The 21,169-nt window shown below is 48.6% G+C and overlaps 2 protein-coding genes across 2 annotated transcripts in view; one reads left to right on the top strand and one right to left on the bottom strand.

Moving 5' to 3' along the window:
* LOC126543715 (neprilysin-1-like) overlaps window positions 1-2,965 on the top strand; it is a 33,189-nt gene extending 30,224 nt beyond the window's left edge. Inside the window, exon 14 of the mRNA XM_055078245.2 lies at window positions 2,582-2,965. Coding sequence (XP_054934220.1) covers window positions 2,582-2,871 — 290 coding nt within the window. The 3' untranslated portion in view covers window positions 2,872-2,965. The remainder of the gene's footprint in view (window positions 1-2,581) is intronic.
* A 44-nt stretch (window positions 2,966-3,009) lies between these two features.
* Window positions 3,010-21,169, bottom strand: part of MTA1-like (metastasis associated 1-like) — a 31,664-nt gene continuing 13,504 nt past the window's right edge. The window contains exons 6-8 of the mRNA XM_050192847.3: window positions 17,112-17,200; window positions 16,321-17,027; window positions 3,010-3,525 (exon numbers count right to left, since the gene is read on the bottom strand). Of these exons, the coding sequence (XP_050048804.1) occupies window positions 3,426-3,525; window positions 16,321-17,027; window positions 17,112-17,200 (896 nt within the window). The 3' untranslated portion in view covers window positions 3,010-3,425. The remainder of the gene's footprint in view (window positions 3,526-16,320; window positions 17,028-17,111; window positions 17,201-21,169) is intronic.

Here is a 21,169-nt window from a genome sequence, read left to right as displayed (position 1 = left end):
AGAGCTATTCTTGCTGCTGTGCGGAACATGGCGAGACCACCTGCTCGGAATGATTCAGCGCTGCTATTGGCATACATTGGTGCTCTAGGGGTCTAGTATTCTAGGGGCCTTAAACGGGTCTTGGAGCCATAATATGACAACTGGGGCACCATAAACGGCTCAGAAAAAAACATAGATCCAGCTTGGTCATTACAGGCATGGGAAACTCTTACAATACACAGGGATAGAGGTATTAATGACGAGAAAACATAACGCAGAGATAGGTAAGCATGACAAGCTCAAGCAGGCTAGGTGACCATTTGTTGCCCCCGTTTAATTGGGTATTCAGTAGAAATCATAATTACAACCCGAGTTGCCAAAACCCTTTGCGATTCCTAAGGGTGGACTGAGAGAGAAAGAGAGACAACTTCATGTAGTCGCCTGCAGAACGACACCACGACTAAATGGCGCCCTGACGCGGGCCCTGACATCTTCTCAGCGGGTGGTCTCTACTCAACTCCAGCGCGTGTTACTCCCGCGGTCGGTCGTTCCGTCAGTTTCGCTCGGCCTTTGTCTTTCAAGAGCCGCCGAGACCTGCTGGACGGCCCAGGTTTGGCTTTCGTGGTCGTAGCATTCCGCCGCAGCCGCGAGTCGCGGCGGAATCGTTGTACTTGTCGAAGCCTCATTGGGGAACTTGGTGCAATCCCATAGGATGTGCGTCACGGTGGCCCTCTCCCGCTGGCACACGCGGCACACATCACTTCATCTCTCGAAATCTGTCCTTTGTAGTTCAGGCATGACTATTCAGTCTAGTACGGAGCGCTACCTTCTCACTACCTGAGACTGTGTGGTGCAGTGCGAGGCGGGACAGGGGACTCAGGAGAAAATGAGGACAAGCGCTTGTCCTCGTTTCTTTTTCTTTTTTCCTGTCCCGCTTCGCACTGCACCACACAGTCTCATGGAAAACCAACCGGCCCAGACCACCACATTCTAATTCATACTACCTGCTGAATTCCATTCAGCAGAGCGTACAGACTCTGCTGAACAGAGTTCTACCTAGCAGTTTGGCAGTGTCATGTCATCACTTGGCTACAAGCACAAGCTTCCGACTCCTTATCGCATATACAGATGCGCATAACCGTATGCTTAACACATTTACCACTTTTAGGACCTCTTCGTATACTGTGTACACACAAACCAGCTCTAGAACACAGCTGTGGATGTTCCAACATTTACACAAGGAACCAGCACCAGCTGGCTAACGCATGCAGACTACTCCCACGTCACATCACAAACACCATAGTGCAACACAATTCACAATTTTAGAAGCACTGCAGGGGACTACGTATTACAGAGATTCCCTTATTTAGACCTTTATCAAATTATTCGCCTGGTCAAATAAAGAGGCGTAAAAATGCTGGAACCCAGCAGATCTTGTTGTCGAGTTCATTGTGGAAAACAATGTGTGCCCAAATCTAACACATACCGAATTTTATAATGCAAAAAGATGTATGCTAGCTCAGATTCATGTAACGCGACTCGGAACATGTGACGCGACTGTGTTGCTGCTAACTTAGCATGTAAATTAACTTTACTTGGTCTGCCGTCACCTTGTGATGACAATAACACAGGCTCTGATGGCATGTTGATTTTAACACAGTGAACTTTGTCATTTCAGAACCAAATTTAGGAAACTGGCATGCGTTAGGACCGAGTAAACATGCTATCATTTGTTGCGAGTTGGAATTTTAGTTTTAAAATGTCAAAAATGGGCATTTTTAGAGAGGACATAATGCTGCTCTCTACATGCAAGTCTTGTTTTAGGGTAGTGACAACCGTTTAAAGGATCCCAACACCACCAGCTAAATAAGGGAGCCGAGACGTTCTGATAAATTTAACAATGTGGAATACAAAACTGTGATAGGTCTGCTAGAAGGGCCCGTTGCCCACAACAGTTTAAGACATGTAATTCAATTTTCTTCATAAAATTTAGCCTCAGCCAGCAAAGACATGGTGCATGCGAGAGCAGCACACACATTAAAGTAGTTCAGCAGGCTAGCAATCAGTTTTCATTAATGCATGCTATAAAAGAACACCGTTTACTTACACGCAAGTGGACAAGCCACTACAGAGCTTAATGCACTTCACAAGATTGTCTTATTTCTAACCAGATTGGGGAACAAGATGTCAACCTGCAATATTGTGGCGAAGACTGTTGAAATTTTGGTAGTGTAACAACCCAGAACAGCGCCAGCATTTAGGCTACCTAGCATTTACTGTCTCTTAGCACCACTTTGACAATGGAGTCAGGTGCGTGCATGCTAACAGGAAGAACCAGCTGGAAGGGCCAATTTCAGCATCAAAATAATGAAAGTCTCGGCCCATAGAAGCCTCCGGTCAGGATAGAATCGATTGAAAAATCTTATAATATCACATGTCTACAGCTCTTCACCTTGTTAGTTGTCCTGAAACCAGGTCCCATCATAAAGTAAAAGCAGCTCAACAGCCAGTGCTGGATTTGCAGGTTATTGGGTTCAGTAAGTGCTTGTTTTTGTTCCTCAGTGCAAACAACTACAGACTATCGCTTGACATCAATACGCAGGTGCCTTCCACGATGAATCCGGTGCGCTGAGCTTCTGGTGGGAACGTGGCAGCTTTGTGCGGTTGCATCACGCCGAGCACTGCCTGGCGCGCCACCATGCAGCAGACCCAGCCGAGGCAGTGCTCGATCAAGTAGCGCTGCAGGCAGCTTACGCGGTATGTTTCACACACACAAATTGGCTCTTAGACAACAGTCCTGCATGTTTTTACTGGCCACCAGAAATAACAATAAAAAAATGCACATGCAGCTGTACAAGCAGCGGCAGCAGGGCAGCCCTGGTCTCCAACTAGCTGCACTGCCGCACGCGTCAGCTGACCAGCTCTTCTCACTTGCTTTCGCCACGGTGAGTGCCTATGGTGCGTTACACTGGTGGAAGCAGAACCGTGTTGCGGAACCTCTCGAAAGCAGATGGCGATAACTATGCTTGCTCGAGGTTCAAAGATTTTAATGCCAGTAAACTTTGTTCTACCAGTCTCGTTCCTTCCGCACGTGCGCGACTCCGCAGTTACGCGTCAAGAAGGCGCCGTTCATTCACTGGCAGTGCTGGCACTTTGAAAGCCATGCTTCACGGTTCCGCTTCCTCCGCTGCCAGTGTTAACGAGCCCTAAACTGTGGCGCGTACGCAGGGCATGTGTGCTGAGGGAGAAGAAGGACCACGAGCCAGGGACAGGTGAGAACAGCACACAAGCAGTTCCTCTCTTGGCACACGTGCACCCACGCATAGTCTTCCGCCACCACCAAGTTGTGTCTCGACGCAGGGTGAACCTGGCGCTTCGCGAGTGGGCCCCATTCCGCCAGGCCTTCAGCTGCCCTGAAGAGCGGCACCCGTGCAGCCTGCGCTAGCTCAGTCCAGGATGACAATTTGGTCTGGCGGTGCACGGCTGCGGCAAGGCTGCCGGGCCCAGCGCCGTAGCTCGGCCGTACTCAGCTGCCGCCGAAGACGCCTGCAAAGAAATAATAATAAGAATGCTTCTATTTCAACGATCCATGCTACACTTGTGGGGACTGTGCGAGCTTAATGGGTAGCAATGCCCAGCGCTTTCAGACATGGTCTGAACTACACCATCACATTGCATGTTTTTTGGTGTTCTATGGAAGAATCAGTCAGGTGTGAAATAGTAGTATTAAAGATCTGCCCAATACTACTTCCAACTACCACTTCCTGTGCCTTTGATCCTATAGAGCATGGATCCTTCATATTTACCCGATCATAATGCGCATCGAATTTTTCATAGCCAGTAAAGAACAATGCAATGTTCTCATTCTAATGCCCACATAAATTTTCATACCTTGAAAAAATCCAAATTCCAAATAGTTTCCTCACCATATTTTCATGAAGAGAGATAGAAATAGCGATTTGTTGTCAAATGGAAAAAGAAAATTTAAAACTGAGGCCGCAGCAGGTGCTACGATTTGAACACCAGCTATCGGGAGTGTCTAACAATGACAAAACTGGAAGCACTTGTAGTACGGCAAAGCATTGGTTTTGAGACTAGGGGATGGGATTTGGACATCATCTATTACAGTTTTGATATTGTCCTGAATTCCAATGTATGTGCCATACTTTAGTGAATTCTTCCTGAGAAGTGCACGTTCAAAATTAGTAAATATGGTATTTACTTTGCCGTAGCACCATTAATGACGAGACTGTTGAAACCATTTGCTTCCAAGTTGGCTGGCACGACTCAAGTCACCATAGACAGTTCTCACTCGCATTGTCACAACCATCATATTGGCAGTAGTAACCAGCTTTGTGAAGAACCATTTGCTTCCAAGTTGGCTGGCACGACTCAAGTCACCATAGACAGTTCTCAATCGCATTGTCACAACCATCATATTGGCAGTAGTACCAGCTTTGTGAAGAACTTCATAATGATCCAGCCAACAAATGCTCCAGTAAGGTATCTGCAATGTCATGTGCAAGATAACTGCAAATGCATCAGGGCATCTGCTGCACTGCGTGGGTCACTCCGAAGTGCACCGATTTCCTGGCAATGTCATAACAAAGACACATCCCCTGCAGCACCTCAATTAGATCGAAATGTCATTCCACCATGTTGCAAATGCCGAGCAACGAAAATGAGGCAGCTTTAGGCAAGGCACTGATGATGTGCACCTTGCCCATAGGCAACCCTTCAATTACTGTGTGTTTACAAAATTTCCCAGGCAACTACATCTTGGCAGGTGCGATTATCTTTCTCCACCTTCCCTATGTTGCCACAGAAGAAGTCATCCGGACTGAATTTTTGCATAACTGCAGACTTTGTTGTGAGGCCGCTCAATATGTACAGTGCTCACAGAATGAAACGCGTCAATTTAGGGCTAAGTAATTCGCATACTTTCGTTTCGACCGGCTGCAGTTCGTGTCACATAGACGCGATTCTGGCGCGTACACGTGCATCGGAGTCCTCGTCACCTGTGGTGACCAAATTCCTAGTGACATGACATGGTGCTCTCGCGTACTTTGCACATATGTAGGGTTCTACTAAATGCTCAATGTCCTATTTCATTCCATGAGCACTGTACATCTGTTGCTTAAAACGATTTCCACGGAAGCCCATAGGAATTCTGCATGCACGACAATAAAGAACACTACGCAGAGTTAACACACACGGGTATCTTGACAGGTTTCACTGTTCCCTAGTGGCAACTGCAGCTTTCTGCTCTGTCAGGGTGTCTATCAAGTTGACATTTCCAAATTCACTGAGTTTTCCAGGTTTTCCCTGAGTGCCTTTGCAAAATTCACATACAACTTCCACTTCGCTTCGCTTTCCGCTTCGTTGCAGATGGACACTATAGCCGTTACTGCTCTTTTGCGTTACATATTTGCGGTGCTCTGCTCTTGCCAAGCTCCTGGAGCTATCCGAATGAACCAATGTGCAGCCAAATATGTCAGAATTAAATGAGAGTTTGAATCCATAAAATAATGCATCTGCCTCCCAGGACCCAAGTCTGTATTATCCTAATTTGTTAATTATCAAGGGTCGAATTAAGGATATTTTCCTGTCGTAGGTGGGTTCAAACTGTGGTGAGAACTTTGTATGGGCATTACTAAACTTCATTTCTTTAAAGATATAAATTAAGAGCAAGTCAGATACAGCAGAAGCTCGTTGATAAAATCCCGTACCGCACAATTTCTTGGCACCAACATTTGCAATAGAGAACACAAAAAATGACCAAATACAGAAGTTGCGTGTCTCTTTTGCTGGTTTATACATTCCTGGAAAACATGATCTTTTGGCACTAATGTTCAGTACATTGCCAAACTGCGATCATATAAAATGTTTTCTGGCCACTAGATCTCGCGTAAACAAGAAAAAGCGCAGAGTGTGCTACTAAAAATAGCAGCCGCCCACTGCAGCAGCTTCCCAGCAGCACTCGCCCGCCCTTGTCATGTGAAAATGCCAGCGCATACTCAGTTTTCTATTCCAGTACCAGGAAATCTCCTCGCTGGCCATCGTGCCCCGCATTCACAGCTATCACCACCCATCTTATTATGATAAGCCTCCTCACCTATCTGTGCCACAGCATGCATGGCATAGTGCCACTGAAAGGATACTGCACGCTTTTAGAAGGCAATTTAGAAGCCCATTTAAAGTTTCTTTAGACAGACGAGCGCACATCATCATCATCACCAGCAGCAGCCTGGTTATGCCCACTGCAGGGCAAAGGCCTCTCCCATACTTCTCCAACTACCCCGGTCACGTACTAATTGTGGCCACGTTGTCCCTGCAAACTTCTTAATCTCATCCGCCCACCTAACTTTCTGCCGCCCTCTGCTACGCTTTCCTTCCCTTGGAATTCATTCCGTAACTCTTAATGACCATCGGTTATCTTCCCTCCTCATTACGTGTCCTGCCCATGCTCATTTCTTTTTCTTGATTTCAACTAAGATATCATTAACTCGCATTTGTTCCCTCACCCAATCTGCTCTTTTCTTATCCCTTAACGTTACACCTATCATTCTTCTTTCCATAGCTCGTTGCGTCATCCTCAATTTAAGTAGAACCCTTTTCATAAGCCTCCAGGTTTCTGCCCCGTACGCGAGTACTAGTAAAACACAGCTGTTATAAACTTTTCTCTTGAGGGATAATGGCAACCTGCTGTTCATGATCTGAGAATGCCTGCCAAACGCACCCCAGCCCATTCTTATTCTGATTATTTCAGTCTCATGATCCGGATCCGCAGTCACTACCTGTCCTAAGTAGATGTATTCCCTTACCACTTCCAGTGCCTCACTACCTATTGTAAGCTGCTGTTCCCTTCCGAGACTGTTAAACATTACTTTAGTTTTCTGCAGATTAATTTTTAGACCCACCCTTCGGCTTTGCCTCTCCAGATCAGTGAGCATGCATTGCAGTTGGTCCCCTGAGTTACTAAGCAAGGCAATATCATCAGCGAATCGCAAGTTACTAAGGTATTCTCCATTAACTCTTATCCCCAATTCTTCCCAATCCAGGTCTCTGAATATCTCCTGTAAACACGCTGTGAATAGCATCGGAGAGATCGTATCTCCCTGCCTGACGCCTTTCTTTATTGGGATTTTGTTGCTTTCTTTATGGAGGATTACGGTGGCTGTGGAACCGCTATAGATATCTTCCAGTATCTTTACATATGGCTCATCTACACCCTGATTCCGTAGTGCCTTCATGACTGCTGAGGTTTCGACTGAATCAAATGCTTTTTCGTAATCAATGAAGGCTATATATAAGGGTTGGTTATATTCCGCACATTTCTCTATCACCTGATTGATAGTGTGAATATGGTCTATTGTTGAGTAGCCTTTACGGAATCCTGCCTGGTCCTTTGGTTGACAGAAGTCTAAGGTATTCCTGATTCTATTTGCGAATACCTTAGTAAATACTTTGTAGGCAACGGACAGTAAGCTGATCGGTCTATAATTTTTCAAGTCCTTGGCGTCCCCTTTCTTATGGATTAGGATTATGTTAGCGTTTTTCCAAGATTCCGGTACGCTCGAAGTCATGAGGCATTGCGCATACAGGGTGGCCAGTTTCTCTAGAACAATCTGCCCACCATCCTTCAACAAATCTGCTGTTACCTGATCCTCCCCAGCTGCCTTCCCCCTTTGCACAGCTCCCAAGGCTTTCTTTACTTCTTCCGGTGTTACCTGTGGGATTTCGAATTCCTCTAGACTATTCTCCCTTCCATTATCGTCGTGGGTGCCACTGGTACTGTATAAATCTCTATAGAACTCCTCAGCCACTTGAACTATCTCATCCATATTAGTAATGATATTGCCGGCTTTGTCTCTTAACGCATACATCTGATTCTTGCCAATTCCTAGTTTCTTCTTAACTGCTTTTAGGCTTCCTCCGTTCCTGAGAGCATGTTCAATTCTATCCATATTATACTTCCTTATGTCAGCTGTCTTACGCTTGTTGATTAACTTCGAAAGTTCTGCCATAACTTGATAACTGAAAGTTCTGCCAGAAAGTTCTGTCATACATTGGGGTTTCTTGATCAGATCTTTCGTCTCCTGCGATAGCTTACTGGTATCCTGTCTAACGGAGTTACCACCGACTTCTATTGCACACTCCTTAATGATGCCCACAAGATTGTCGTTCATTGCTTCAACACTAAGGTCCTCTTCCTGAGTCAAAGCCGAATACCTGTTCTGTAGCTTGATCTGGAATTCCTCTATTTTCCCTCTTACCGCTAACTCATTGATCGACTTCTTATGTACCAGTTGCTTCCGTTCCCTCCTCAGGTCTAGGCTAATTCGAATTCTTACTATCCTATGGTCACTGCAGCGCACCTTTCCGAGCACGTCCACATCTTGTATGATGCCAGGGTTAGCGCAGAGTACGAGGTCTATTTCATTTCTAGTCTCGCCGTTCGGGCTCCTCCACGTCCACTTTCGGCTATCTCGCTTACGGAAGAAGGTATTCATTATCCGCATATTATTCTGTTCCGCAAACTCTACTAATAACTCTCCCCTGCTATTCCTAGTGCCAATGCCATATTCCCCCACTGCCTTGTCTCTAGCCTGCTTGTTTCCTATCTTGGCATTGAAATCGCCCATCAGTATACTGTATTTTGTTTTGACTTTACCCATCGCCGATTCCACGTCTTCATAGAAGCTTTAGACTTCCTGGTCATCATGACTAGATGTAGGGGCGTAGACCTGTACAACCTTCATTTTGTACCTCTTATTAAGTTTCACAACAAGACCTGCCACCCTCTCGTTAATGCTATAGAATTCCTGTATGTTACCAGCTATGTTCTTATTAATCAGGAATCCGACTCCTAGTTCTCGTCTCTCTGCTAAGCCCCGGTAGCACAGGACGTGCCCGCTTTTTAGCACTGTATATGCTTTTTTCGGCCTCCTAACTTCACTGAGCCCTATTATATTGTTACGTAGGAAGACGCAGACGAAAAGCTATGTACAAATATATTTACAAGGAAAATACGCTGCGCTTGGCCAAGAGGCAACAGCCCGCGCTAGCTTCTAATCGTCGTCGTCGTCTTCACACTGCTGGCCTTTCGTGATCGCGCATATTGTGCCGTAGCACTACCCCCGGCTGCAAAAGCGCCGTCCCGGAGCGACTAAAGATCGGACTCGGAAGCAGTGTAGTAGGCCTTGAGCCTACTGACGTGTACGACATCACTAGATGCCACAGGAGAGGACGAGGTTGAGGCCACAGGAGCAATTTCGTAAGTCACAGGCGTCACCTGGCGCAGCACGCGGTAGGGCCCTGTGTATCGCGAAAGGAGCTTCTCTGAAAGTCCGACGTGACGAGAGGGCGACCACAGGAGCACGAGCGCACCAGGTGAAAACTGTACGTCACGATGGCGGGCGTTGTACTGACACTGCTGAGTGGTCTGTGAGGCCGTCAGTCGAGCACGGGCAAGCTGGCGTGCATGGTCAGCGAGGGCGATGGCGTCGCGCGCATACTCGCTTGTTGAGACCGCAGCAGGAGGAAGTGCCGTGTCTAGGGGCAAGGTAGGTTCGCGACCGTACAGTAGATAAAAGGGAGAAAATCCGGCCATGTCGTGCCGGGAAGAATTGTACGCAAATGTTACGTAAGGAAGGGCAATGTCCCAGTCGTGGTGGTCCTTGGAAACGTACTTGGCCAGCATATCGGTAAGAGTACGGTTTAACCGCTCTGTCAGGCCATTGGTTTGAGGATGGTATGAAGTAGTCAGTTTGTGTTGAATGGAGCAGGAACGCACAATGTCAGCGATAACTTTCGAGAGGAAGTTTCGACCACGGTCAGTCAGCAGCTGTCGCGGGGCGCCATGAAGCAAGATAATGTCACGCAAGAGAAAGTCCGCGACGTCAGTGGCGCAGCTGGTAGGGAGAGCCCGAGTGATAGCGTATCGGGTGGCGTAATCAGTCGCGACGGCTACCCATTTGTTCCCAGAAGATGACGTGGGAAAGGGACCGAGCAGGTCTAATCCAACACGAAAGAACGGTTCCACAGGGACGGTGATCGGCTGGAGATGACCGGCAGGTAGCACCTGAGGTGTCTTCCGACGCTGGCAGGGATCACAGGCAGCAACATAGCGTCGAACGGAGCGAGCGAGACCAGGCCAATAGAAGCGGCGGCGGACGCGGTCGTACGTGCGGGTTACCCCAAGATGTCCTGAAGTGGGTGCGTCATGCATCTCAAAGAGCACAGTCTGTCGTAGCTGTTTTGGCACGACAAGAAGAAGGTCAGAGCCGTCAGGGAGGAAGTTCCTTCGATACAGAATGCCACCCTGGAGGACATATCGGCGAACGGATGCGTCGGTAGGTGTAGAGCGCAGACGCTCGATAAGTGCTCGCAGCGATAGGTCTCGGTACTGCTCATCGGCGATGTTACCGAAGGCAGAGACAGAGAAAATGCCGTTGGCGCTACCACTGTCGGCGTCGTCAGGCTCGTCGACCGGGTAGCGAGACAGGCAGTCAGCGTCCTTGTGTAGTCGGCCAGATTTATAGGTGACAGTATACGAATATTCTTGGAGGCGTAAGGCCCAGCGACCAAGTCTTCCTGTAGGATCTTTCAGTGAGCATAACCAGCAAAGCGCGTGATGGTCTGTGACAACGGAAAAGGATCGGCCATATAAGTATGGGCGGAATTTCGCAACCGCCCAAACTAGGGCCAGACACTCACGCTCAGTGATGGAATAGTTGCGCTCCGCGGGTGAGAGGAGCCTGCTGGCGTAAGCGATAACACGGTCGTGGCCACGCTGGCGTTGTGCCAGTACTGCTCCAATTCCGTGACCGCTGGCATCAGTACGGACTTCGGTAGGCGCAGAAGGATCGAAATGGGCCAAAACGGGAGGCGTTGTGAGAATGTCGATTAGATGAGAGAATGCAGAGGCCTCGTTATCGCCCCACTGGAAAGGAGCGTCTTTTTTCAAAAGGTCGGTTAGTGGTCGTGCTATGGCGGCGAAATTTCTCACGAAACGGCGGAAGTACGAACAAAGGCCGATGAAGCTGCGCACATCCTTGACACACTTCGGAACAGGGAAGTGCGTAACAGCATGGATCTTGCCTGGGTCCGGTTGCACTCCGTTCGCGTCAACGAGATGTCCAAGGACGGTAATCTGGCGACGGCCGAATTGGCACTTCGATGCGTTAAGTTGCAGACCGGCTCGCCGAAAAACGTCCAGGACTGCTGAGAGGCGCTCGAGGTGCGTAGCGAACGTTGGGGAGAATACGATAACGTCGTCCAAGTAGCACAGGCACGTGGACCACTTGAAACCGTGAAGAAGGGAGTCCATCATGCGTTCAAAAGTGGCAGGGGCGTTACATAGACCGAACGGCATCACTTTGAATTGATAAAGACCGTCGGGTGTGACAAAAGCAGTCTTCTCGCGGTCGAGATCGTCCACGGCAATCTGCCAGTAGCCGGAGCGAAGGTCAATAGAAGAGAAATAGCGAGCACCGTGGAGGCAGTCAAGGGCGTCATCAATCCGAGGTAGGGGATACACGTCCTTTTTGGTAACCCTGTTAAGGTGCCGATAATCCACGCAAAAGCGCCATGAGCCATCCTTCTTTTTGACCAGTACTACAGGTGACGCCCATGGACTATATGATGGTTCAATAATGTTCTTGGCAAGCATTTTGCGAACTTCTGCGTGAATAACTTGACGCTCAGCTGGTGACACTCGATACGGGCGGCGATGAATAGGAGGGGCATCGCCGGTATTAATGCGATGTTTGACAGCTGTAGTTTGGGCTAAAGGACGATCGTTAAAGTCAAAAATATCGTGGTAGGAAAACAGAACGCGGTAGAGTTCACGAGCGTGCTCGGAGGGCAAGTCGGGGGCAATCATTTTCCGTAAGTCAGCGATGGTACAATTTGCCGACTGCGATGGTAGAGGAGTATCGGATGAAGTGTCGTCTACTGCAATGGATGCTACTGAGTGATCTTCGAATGAACAAAGCTGGGCCAAAGACATCCCACGTGGCAGCACTTGTGTCGTCAAGCCAAAGTTGACCACTGGCAGGCAGACGCAATTCGCCGTAATAGATAAAACTGTATGGGGTACTGTGATCCCATGTGTAAGGAGGACGTCTTGCATAGGAGCCGCGATGTAGTGACCGTCGGGGACTGGTGGGGATGACACTAGGTCAACGTAGGTCAGTGCCGAAGGTGGCAAGCGAACGAAGTCGGCGGAACTGAGGCGACTGGGGTGTGGTTCAGCAGGATCCAGAACAGGCAGGTCAAGGCGGAGAGTACTGGCGGAACAATCGATGAGAGCAGAATGTGCGGAAAGGAAGTCTAAGCCGAGGATGATGTCGTGGGGACAGTGGGCGATGACTGTGAATAGCACGATTGTTGAGCGATCGGCGAAGGAGACGCGGGCGGTACACATACCAATTACGGGGGCTGTTCCGCCATCGGCGACACGGACAACAGGCGTCGTGGCGGGCGTGATAATTTTCTTGAGCCGGTTACGAAGGTCAGCGCTCATTACGGACAAATGCGCCCCAGTGTCTATGAGAGCAGACACAGAAACACCGTCGACTTGCACGTCAAGAAGGTTCAGATGAGTGGGCAAAGTCAGTAGAGGATTTGGCGGCGTAGGGAGCAATGCAGCGTCACCTCGAGGCGCTGCATCGTCTAGTTTTCCGGCTGGGAGCGGCGTCCGAAGGGAGTCGGCGAATAGGCGCGACGGGGCTGGGGAGAGCGATGTAGGTCGTCGAAGTGGCAGCAGGTGTCGGAGCCGGCGGAGTCGGGTTGTCGTCGCCGGGAGCCATGAAGGAAGGCTCGACGTACCGTCCACTGCGAAGCTCCGTGACGAGGTACAGGGAACGTCCACCTCCACCAGATATGTTACGTAGGAAGACGCAGACGAAAAGCTATGTACAAATATATTTACAAGGAAAATACGCTGCGCTTGGCCAAGAGGCAACAGCCCGCGCTAGCTTCTAATCGTCGTCGTCGTCTTCACACTGCTGGCCTTTCGTGATCGCGCATATTGTGCCGTAGCAATATGCCATTTACTGCCCTCTAATTCCTCCAATAGCACTGCTAGACTCGCCTCACTAGATAACGTTATAGCGTTAAACGTTGCCAGGTTCATATTCCAATTGCGGCATGTCCGGAGCCAGGGATTCTTAGCACCCTCTGCAGCGTCGCAGGTCTGACCGCCGCCGTGGTCAGTTGCTTCGCAGCTGCTGGGGACTGAGGGCCGAGGTTTGATTGTTGTGTTCATATAGGAGGTTGTGGCCAAGTACTGCACCAGGGTGGTCAATCCTGCTCTGGTGAGGGAGTGCGTTGCCGGTTCTGGTCACCGGGATCAGGTCACACTCCAGGCCTGTTTACGCAATTTTATCAACACGCGGATTTTTTTTTTTTTTTAAATCCGGTGGAAAATTGCGCAGCACCGGGATTCGAACCACGGACCTCTTGCACGCGAGGCGGGTGTTCTACCTCTACGCCAGCACACACATAGACGCAAAACACCCACTCACAAGAAGAAAAGACTGCAACGAAAGCGGCAGCAAGGCGCGAACTGAACTACGCATTGCAATCAACGCATCGCAAACGAACGCGAGTCGAACTCCCCACGGTTTAGCATGGTGCCGACAGGCATCGCCGTCTGGTGGCCCGCGGCGGCAGGCATAACTGCCCGTGCCAACGTCGCGCACTGCAGATGCTCGGTGGACGGTACACTAGAGTATATTCAAGGCACCATAACCGACCGAGCGATATGCCTTGCATTGGATTGGATTCGATTTCCGATGCATATTAGTTGCCAGACGACGTAGGGGCTGTGGGATTTAAAACCGAAACTTCTTGATGTTGCCCTTTAGTCAACATAGCTTGTTTTCATGGGCATTCGTAAGCGAAAGGGCCTTTAAAGTCAGCGTGACTTGCGGAGGTACGTCGTTAATTTTCGCTATCGGAACAAACCCCACGAGATTTTCAAGGATTACAAGGAGCTCACGGGTATTCAAGTAGTTTCAAGGGCCCTTGACCTTATACTGTCAATATCAAGGATATTCAAGGGTTTCAAGGGGATGTGCGAACCCTGTATACATTGACTCTATGGGGTAGCGTGACGGTGCCGCAAAGGCATCCAAATTATCGAGCAGGTCCGAAAAATCGGTCGTTGGCTTCAGTTGCATAACCTTATGGAAAATGTTGCCCTGCCGTGAAAAACGCAAAGATACAAACTTTTTCACAGTTGGCACAAATGGCACTGAGTGGGCACAGCCAGGAGCAGGCAAATCGAATTGTAGAAAAATGAAGCAGTTAACCCACCACTGCATTTGTTTCCATCTAATCTAAGGATATTGGGGCGATATTGTGCTGAATTTATGAATGATTTCGTAGTGCTAGCGAAATATCGCCTGTAAAGCATACTTAGCCACTAAACGTCTACGCTTTGCGGGAAAGCCAGCCGCAGTAGCAAGTGGAACAGGTTTGAGACTGCGAGGGTGTACTTTTTATTTATTTTATTTTTATTTATTATTTGTTTTTTTTTTTTTTTTTTTTTTTTTTACAGCGCCACCCCTAATTTTGAGCTCATTGCTTGACAGCAAGTGCGATGAGTGACGACTGGCACAAGGTCAAATACACCGATTTTATGGGCATTTGATGCGGTATAATTAGACACAGGCTGGCGAGGGCAGCTGGTGGAAATTGTTTTCCAAGTTATCATGGGCCAAATACACAGTATAACGGCTTACTGGTCTAGTTCTTTATAATATTGACAATGTATTTGCACATCATTATTCGATATTCTATGCGAAAATTTTGATATTCGCACACTCGTGACGACAACCCAAACACGCTACCGTTCCCTGCTGCAGGCAGCATGAAGTGTGGATCATGTTTTGCTATGGCAACATTGTATTCTGGCGAAGACCACCAGCTCGATTTCGTTTTGGAAACAGTGTGCAATAGAAAAATGAAAACCGGTGTATTGGGCCGCTTGTATTGGACAGCTCGACACACGTCGGCTTCTCACGCCGTGCACCGAGTGAGCATGTCAAAACTTGCCACGTGAAGAAGCTGCCGGCTCAGGCCAAATTAGAAGAGCACGGACGTAAGCTTCCTGAAGCCATAAAAACGAGAATGTGTTCTCAAGCTGCTCGGGCCCCGCCAGCTCGTTGCATGTCGGCATCTCATGCCACAATGATTCAAGCAATGCTTTGCATTACGTGGATGTCAACGACTCCCTTCAGTCATGAATTACAATCGATTGTCGAAAACCATGTGAAATTTACACAATTTTGTGCCAAAGTGCTGGAGATTCATAGAAAGCAAGTCAAGGTGGGAGAATAGCTCTGTGCTTTTTGTAGTGACCTATCAAAATTACTACATAGTAATTACCTATTCATTTATGGTACAGTCAGTCATGCTATGTTTCTTCATTAAAAAATAAAATCACCCGCCCGAATTACATGCGAAGGTTAATTATTGGTACAGGCATTACAACAAGGGAAAAAATAATATTTTGCAATTACTACTAAAATGTGCCACTCCAAACATCCGATTCAAACATAGTAGTGCCTTCACCAAAGCGGTTGTCTGAAGCAATACATTTCACTCAGAAGTGAAATGGGTGTAGTTTAGGAAATGTTCAATTTACTCAAAGCTTAATGTCTATGGTCTATTCCTTGCAACCACTGCACAGTAATGGCAAAAATAAGTCACGTTTACAAACATGAACGCCACGACTGAAGGGGCTACAGTCGAGTTTCGTAATTTTTTGTGACTTCAAATCATGTTTTTCTAGTTAGAAAGCCTTTTCTCACATTTCCCCTAAAACGTATGCATGAGCTTCAACCTCATATCTGGGCTGTAAACTTCTACACTGCAATCCAAGTGAGTCTTCCTGGTGCATCTTTCCCAATTGCTAGTCCTCTGCATCGCATAAATTAACAGCCATGACAACATTTTGAGCCAAGCCATTTTCAAGACTAGTCAAACCTTGCATTCCCAAAGTGGTAGCACTGTCATGAAACTGCTGTTTAATCTCAATGGTGCCAAGATTTTGTCTATAGCCCATGACAACCTAAAGATGCAGTGGCAAATACATTCGGGGAAGTTGCACAGACACAAAAGAATGCTTGCTCACATCTGTGCCGTCACGTTAGAGGCAACCTTCTTTCAATATAGGCATCTCTCTGGAACTATGTGTCAAAGCGTGGCGATGCACACGGCAGGTGTAGGCGGTTTTGTGGGCAAGCCTTGAACTGAATGTTTAGGTTATCACCGACTACAAGTAATATTGTAAGAACCACCCTTTCCTCCTGTATCGGCATCCCTCACCTGGTGGCTTCAGTGGCGACAAAGTACAGGTCGTCAGGCGCGTCCACCCATGAAATGAGGTGCTTGCGGCCGCCGCCCAGCCGCGTGATGGTGGCAACCTTGGGTCGGCCTCCATTCAAGGGCACTGTAGGAGGGGGTGGTCCCAGCCGGCGCCTGGGTCCGCCCGGTGGGCCAGTGGCCTGCTCTGGGGCAGGTCGCTTACGCTGCTGCTGCGGCGGTGGCTGGTGGTGAAGTAGCAGTGGAGGAGGCCGCTCAGCCGGCGGAGGGAATGCGTGGCGTGCGGGCGTTGGAATCTGTTCACGCGGCGTCGGGTGCAACCACTCGGGCCGTGGCAAATTGGGCGTGCCCAGCCGGTGCGACACGTCTACCACAGCACCGCGCTCGCGAGGACGGCGGCGGGCAGCAGCCAGTGCGGCAGCCGCTGCAGCCGCTGCAGACGGCGTAGCTGCCAGCACGGCTGGGTCCAGCTTGCCCTGCACCTCAAGCCGGATTGCCGCGGCATTCACTGGCAAAAATGGATTGCGGGCAGCATGGCGGGGCCGCAGCGCTGCTGGGCCTGCCAGCCGCCGTGCCATGCGTGTCAGCGCGGTGGTGCACAAGTAGAAGGCGGCGCGCGTCTTGACCACGGGCCGCGGGCTGCCAGCACGCAGCGCCAGGCCGTGGGCTGTGGCGCAGTGGCGCGCCAGGTGAGCCTTCAGCTTGAATTCCTATGCAGAACAGTTGAGGAGGCATGCTCATGCTAAGTTTCAGAAAGGGAAGCACTCATGAGTCATGAGGCCCCAACCACTCACCTTTCCACATCCGGTCACGGTGCACCGATGCGGTCGGTGCGACGCCATGCCAGCAGGCAGCCGTTCCGAGCCAAGCACATCTGCTGACTCTGCGTGTGCACAAACAAGCAATTCGAGTTTTGCTAAGTAGCACAGGGATAGAGTCTTACTTGAAAGACTTTGAATGCCAATGTGGCATCTGTCCTAACCATATCAGTCGCCGACCAATTATTCGAACCTCCTCGACTGACCGAACATCGTGCACCACCGCCATCTTGTCTGTCTACAGAAACTGACAAAGGGTCCATTATGAAAGTAATGCACATGATTTTATTATGACGCAACTATCCATGGCAGCGCAGCAAAACCAGTAGGGAAATTTGGCGAGGGTTCTGCCCTGCTAACGCACCCAGTCGCCAGTTTACTCCGAGCAGTGTGAGCAAATAACATGACACAATGGAGCATTGGCTTGAACAGTGATACGCTATCAAGTTTTGCATGAATCTTGGAGATAATGCAACCGAAACATTCCAGATGCTTCTAGAGGCCTTCAAGGACAACTGCATTTCAACGTCACAGTCCGGGAGGTGGCACAAGGCGTTCAGGGAGGGCCGGGAGGAGGTCGTCGACGAACCCTGTTCTTGACGTGGGTGTGTATGTAATGTGATTTTTAAAGAGAAATGGAAGAAATAAGTGCAGCGCCGTAACTGTCTCTCACAGGAGGACACCTTATTAGCACTGCACGGGGAAAGGGGTATAGGGAGAAAAAGATGAAGGAGATAGAGACCGGAAGTAAAAAGGAAAGGGAGACCGGAATAGTAAGAAAGAAAAAAAAGACAATGTAGCTAAGCGTTTGCGGGGCCTATAGCCGCGCTCTGAAGTGTGTTGCTTCACAAAATTCTATCAATGCCGAAAATGCACGCTTGGTGATGGAGCTGTGAGCATTGGGGAAGAGTAGGCACTGCAGGGTGGTGGACGGCAGGCCACATCGGCCGTAGGAGGTGTACAGAGCCTCCCTCTTGGTCCCGAAGGCCGGGCAGTGAAGCAGATGCTCTAATGTCTCCACGCCGTCGCAGCTGCCACAAGCTCCAAAATGACCAGAACCAACAGAAACGTGGATCGTGTGCGTAAAGTTTTGCATTCCGACCATCGAGTGAGCATCCAGCAAATTGCTGACTTCCTACACATGTCCACATTTGCGGTACATGGGATAGTGACCGAGGATCTGCAAATGCGCAAGGTCTGCACGAAGCTTGTGCCGAAAGTGTTGACGGAAGATCAGAAAGAACTTTGAGTTTTGCGCTGTCAAGAATTGTTGGATTTGATTCAAAATGAGCAGTTCAACCTCGGAAGCCACCAGTCTAGCTCGCACATATTCGGTGAGCTGCACGGGCAACAAACTTGCACAGGCAGTAGGCGAGCAGCCGAGAAAGACAGCCGCCGTGTGGTCAACGCAGACAGAAAGCGCATCATCGGCAGCATTCCAGTAAGCCATCAAGAAGAGATGCAAAGAAAAGCCTACTTCGGACTATTCTCCAGGAGCATTCTGATTCATTGTAGTGGTGAATTCCATGATTTCGTCACATAAAAAAGATTTTTCACATTTCTAAACGTTTTTTGCATTTTTCTCAGATCATGATTTTCGCACACCCGAAGATTTGGGATGTGCACTGTGTCTCTGCTAGTTCTTTGATTTGCATGATTCTTTTTTTTTCCTGAATGCTAAACAGTCAGAGAGGGCAACAAAACTATAATACAGTATGCTAGTGCAATGCAACTTTTTCAATTCTTGCAAGAATTAACAACAAAAAATTGTGTTCCAGAGTTGCTAATTCAAATTTTGATAACTTTTGGCTAATATGTAGATAGAAATACGAAACTTTATATGTGCACTCTTCAAACATTCAAAAACATACCTAGTTAATTTTAGAACTCTCAGTACAATTTCTTGCAAGTCACATTCCAAATTTATAATACTAAAGATTGCATAACCTTTTTCCATTAAACATAAAAAGAACTGATTACATATTTGCAATCAGCTCACTAAATTGAATATAAGCTGAAAGTTTCAAATCTCCAGAGTTAATAACAATAAAGTTCTGCTCGTGCACCAGGTCCTCCCTTAAAGCCGGTCTGCGTGACAGAGAAACGCAGGGACCGTGCATTACGTGACTCGGCATCGCTCCACGTGGTCCAACAGTTCTGTGAAACTTTGTTGCAGATCGTCCATATTAGTATGGTGAACTCTCCTAAGCGCAGCATCACGTTCGGCCCGCTGACTTGCTCCTGGTTGTCGAAGCAGCAGCCAACAACGCTTGCAATGAAAACGCCGCGAGTCATAAAGCATTTATTTTCGTGAGCATTTTTGCATCTGGACAATTATGTCACAGTTAAGTGAACATAGAGTTGGTTCTCCCCATACTCCGTCAGCAGCAAAGAGTAAATAAGGCAAGCCGCCTTGCACAGTGGTCGTTGCGCGCGGCCAGTCTGCGAAAACAAGTGTGGACACTCAGAAATACATCGGCAGTGTTTCAACGATGTCCACTCCGTTCTTTGCTGAAGGAGTGCACGTCGCTCACATCAGTTTCGTGTTAGCATCAGCAGCCTCCGAATATACAATATTTTTTACGTAATCTTCCTTCAGTGCCGAGCCTCGATGAGTCTGGCGAGTAGTGGCAGTTTTAGAAAGCAGATACTTCCACACGCGATCAGTTTGAACGGTACGCTTCGATAAGTCAGAGGTCTATATCATGTACGAGAACTGGAACAGAGTGACGGAGTCTTCCATTATTTTTGTCTCAATGAACACACGCAGTTGCCGTGTCAGAGGCCCGGCAGAAGCCGAGAAACGAAACTCACTTTCTAACCACATGCTCTTGCATGCAGAGCGCTCGCTGCAGCTTCACATGTTGTGCGCCAGATGGCACTCACTATTTTGCAAACTATTTCGGTGCTCACTATTTTGCATTGTGTTGCTAGCTGACAAGCAAACTGATATGCAACGTCTGGCTCAAATCTGTGGACAGGAAGGCGATAAGTTAGGTCTGAAATTTAGCGTTAAAGGGACACTAAAGGTTACTATTAAGTCAACGTGGACTGTTGAAATACCATCCGAGAAACCTCGAAACGCTTGTTTCGTGCCAAGGAGAGACTTATTTTAAGAGAAAATCCGTTCTGAAGCGTCCACGTACCTCTAGCGCAGTTCAAATCGCCCACCCTCCGATCGAGGAGTACTGACATCATGGTCTCATAGTGACGTTGCGCCATCGGTGAGTAGAACGGTGTCCGCAGACGGCGCTACGGCTTTTCTGCGCAAAACGCAAACGTGCGACCAAAAACAGAGCCAAGACAAGGCCGACAGCAGAGCTAAAGCGGCAGTATGGTGGCTAGAGGAAAGAGAAACACGTGACCATGGGGCTCTTGCATTGCCCAGGGGGCACTGCGAGAAAGGTGCTAAAAAGCGCCCTCTGTCCTAAAATGGGTCGTACCAAGCTCGGTCGTCTGCTTCCGAAAACACGTTTACAATATGGACCCGCCACTTTCGGTTGTGTTGTAGCACGGCCTGCTGCGTATATCGGACGCCGAAGATTTTTCAGGGGTGGCACGCTGCGTAAAGGCAAGAAATTATGCAGTGCCGAATACGTGTACGCCGTTCAAGAATTAGGCGGCGAAGTTTTAGTATGGTGTCAATCGCAAGTGAAGCGAGTCACGTACGAAGTGGAACTACAGGTAAGGTTTGCACGCTAGCTGCTAGATTCAGGCGCACAAACGCGAGGAAATGCGTGCTATACAGTCAACGACTGAATTTTCGGACGCCCAAATTTTCGGACATGCCTGATATTTCGGACGTCTTCGCGGCACCGCCACGAGCCCCATAGAATCAATGTATAAGGACATCTGAAGTTTCGGACGCTCGAACCCCCCCGCCGTCCAATTTTCCGGACTTTTTGACGGACGGAAGGAATTTTTGGCTCCTCGCGCAGTGCCCTTGAGAAGGAAATCCACTTGCAGCCGAAGCATATCACCGCTTTGAAGCACAACTAGCCGAATCTAGTCGTCACACACCGATTTGGTCTGGC

This window comes from Dermacentor andersoni, chromosome 10, assembly GCF_023375885.2.
Source record: "Dermacentor andersoni chromosome 10, qqDerAnde1_hic_scaffold, whole genome shotgun sequence".
NCBI classification, from domain to species: domain Eukaryota; kingdom Metazoa; phylum Arthropoda; class Arachnida; order Ixodida; family Ixodidae; genus Dermacentor; species Dermacentor andersoni.
This window is presented reverse-complemented; position numbering and strand designations above follow the sequence as displayed.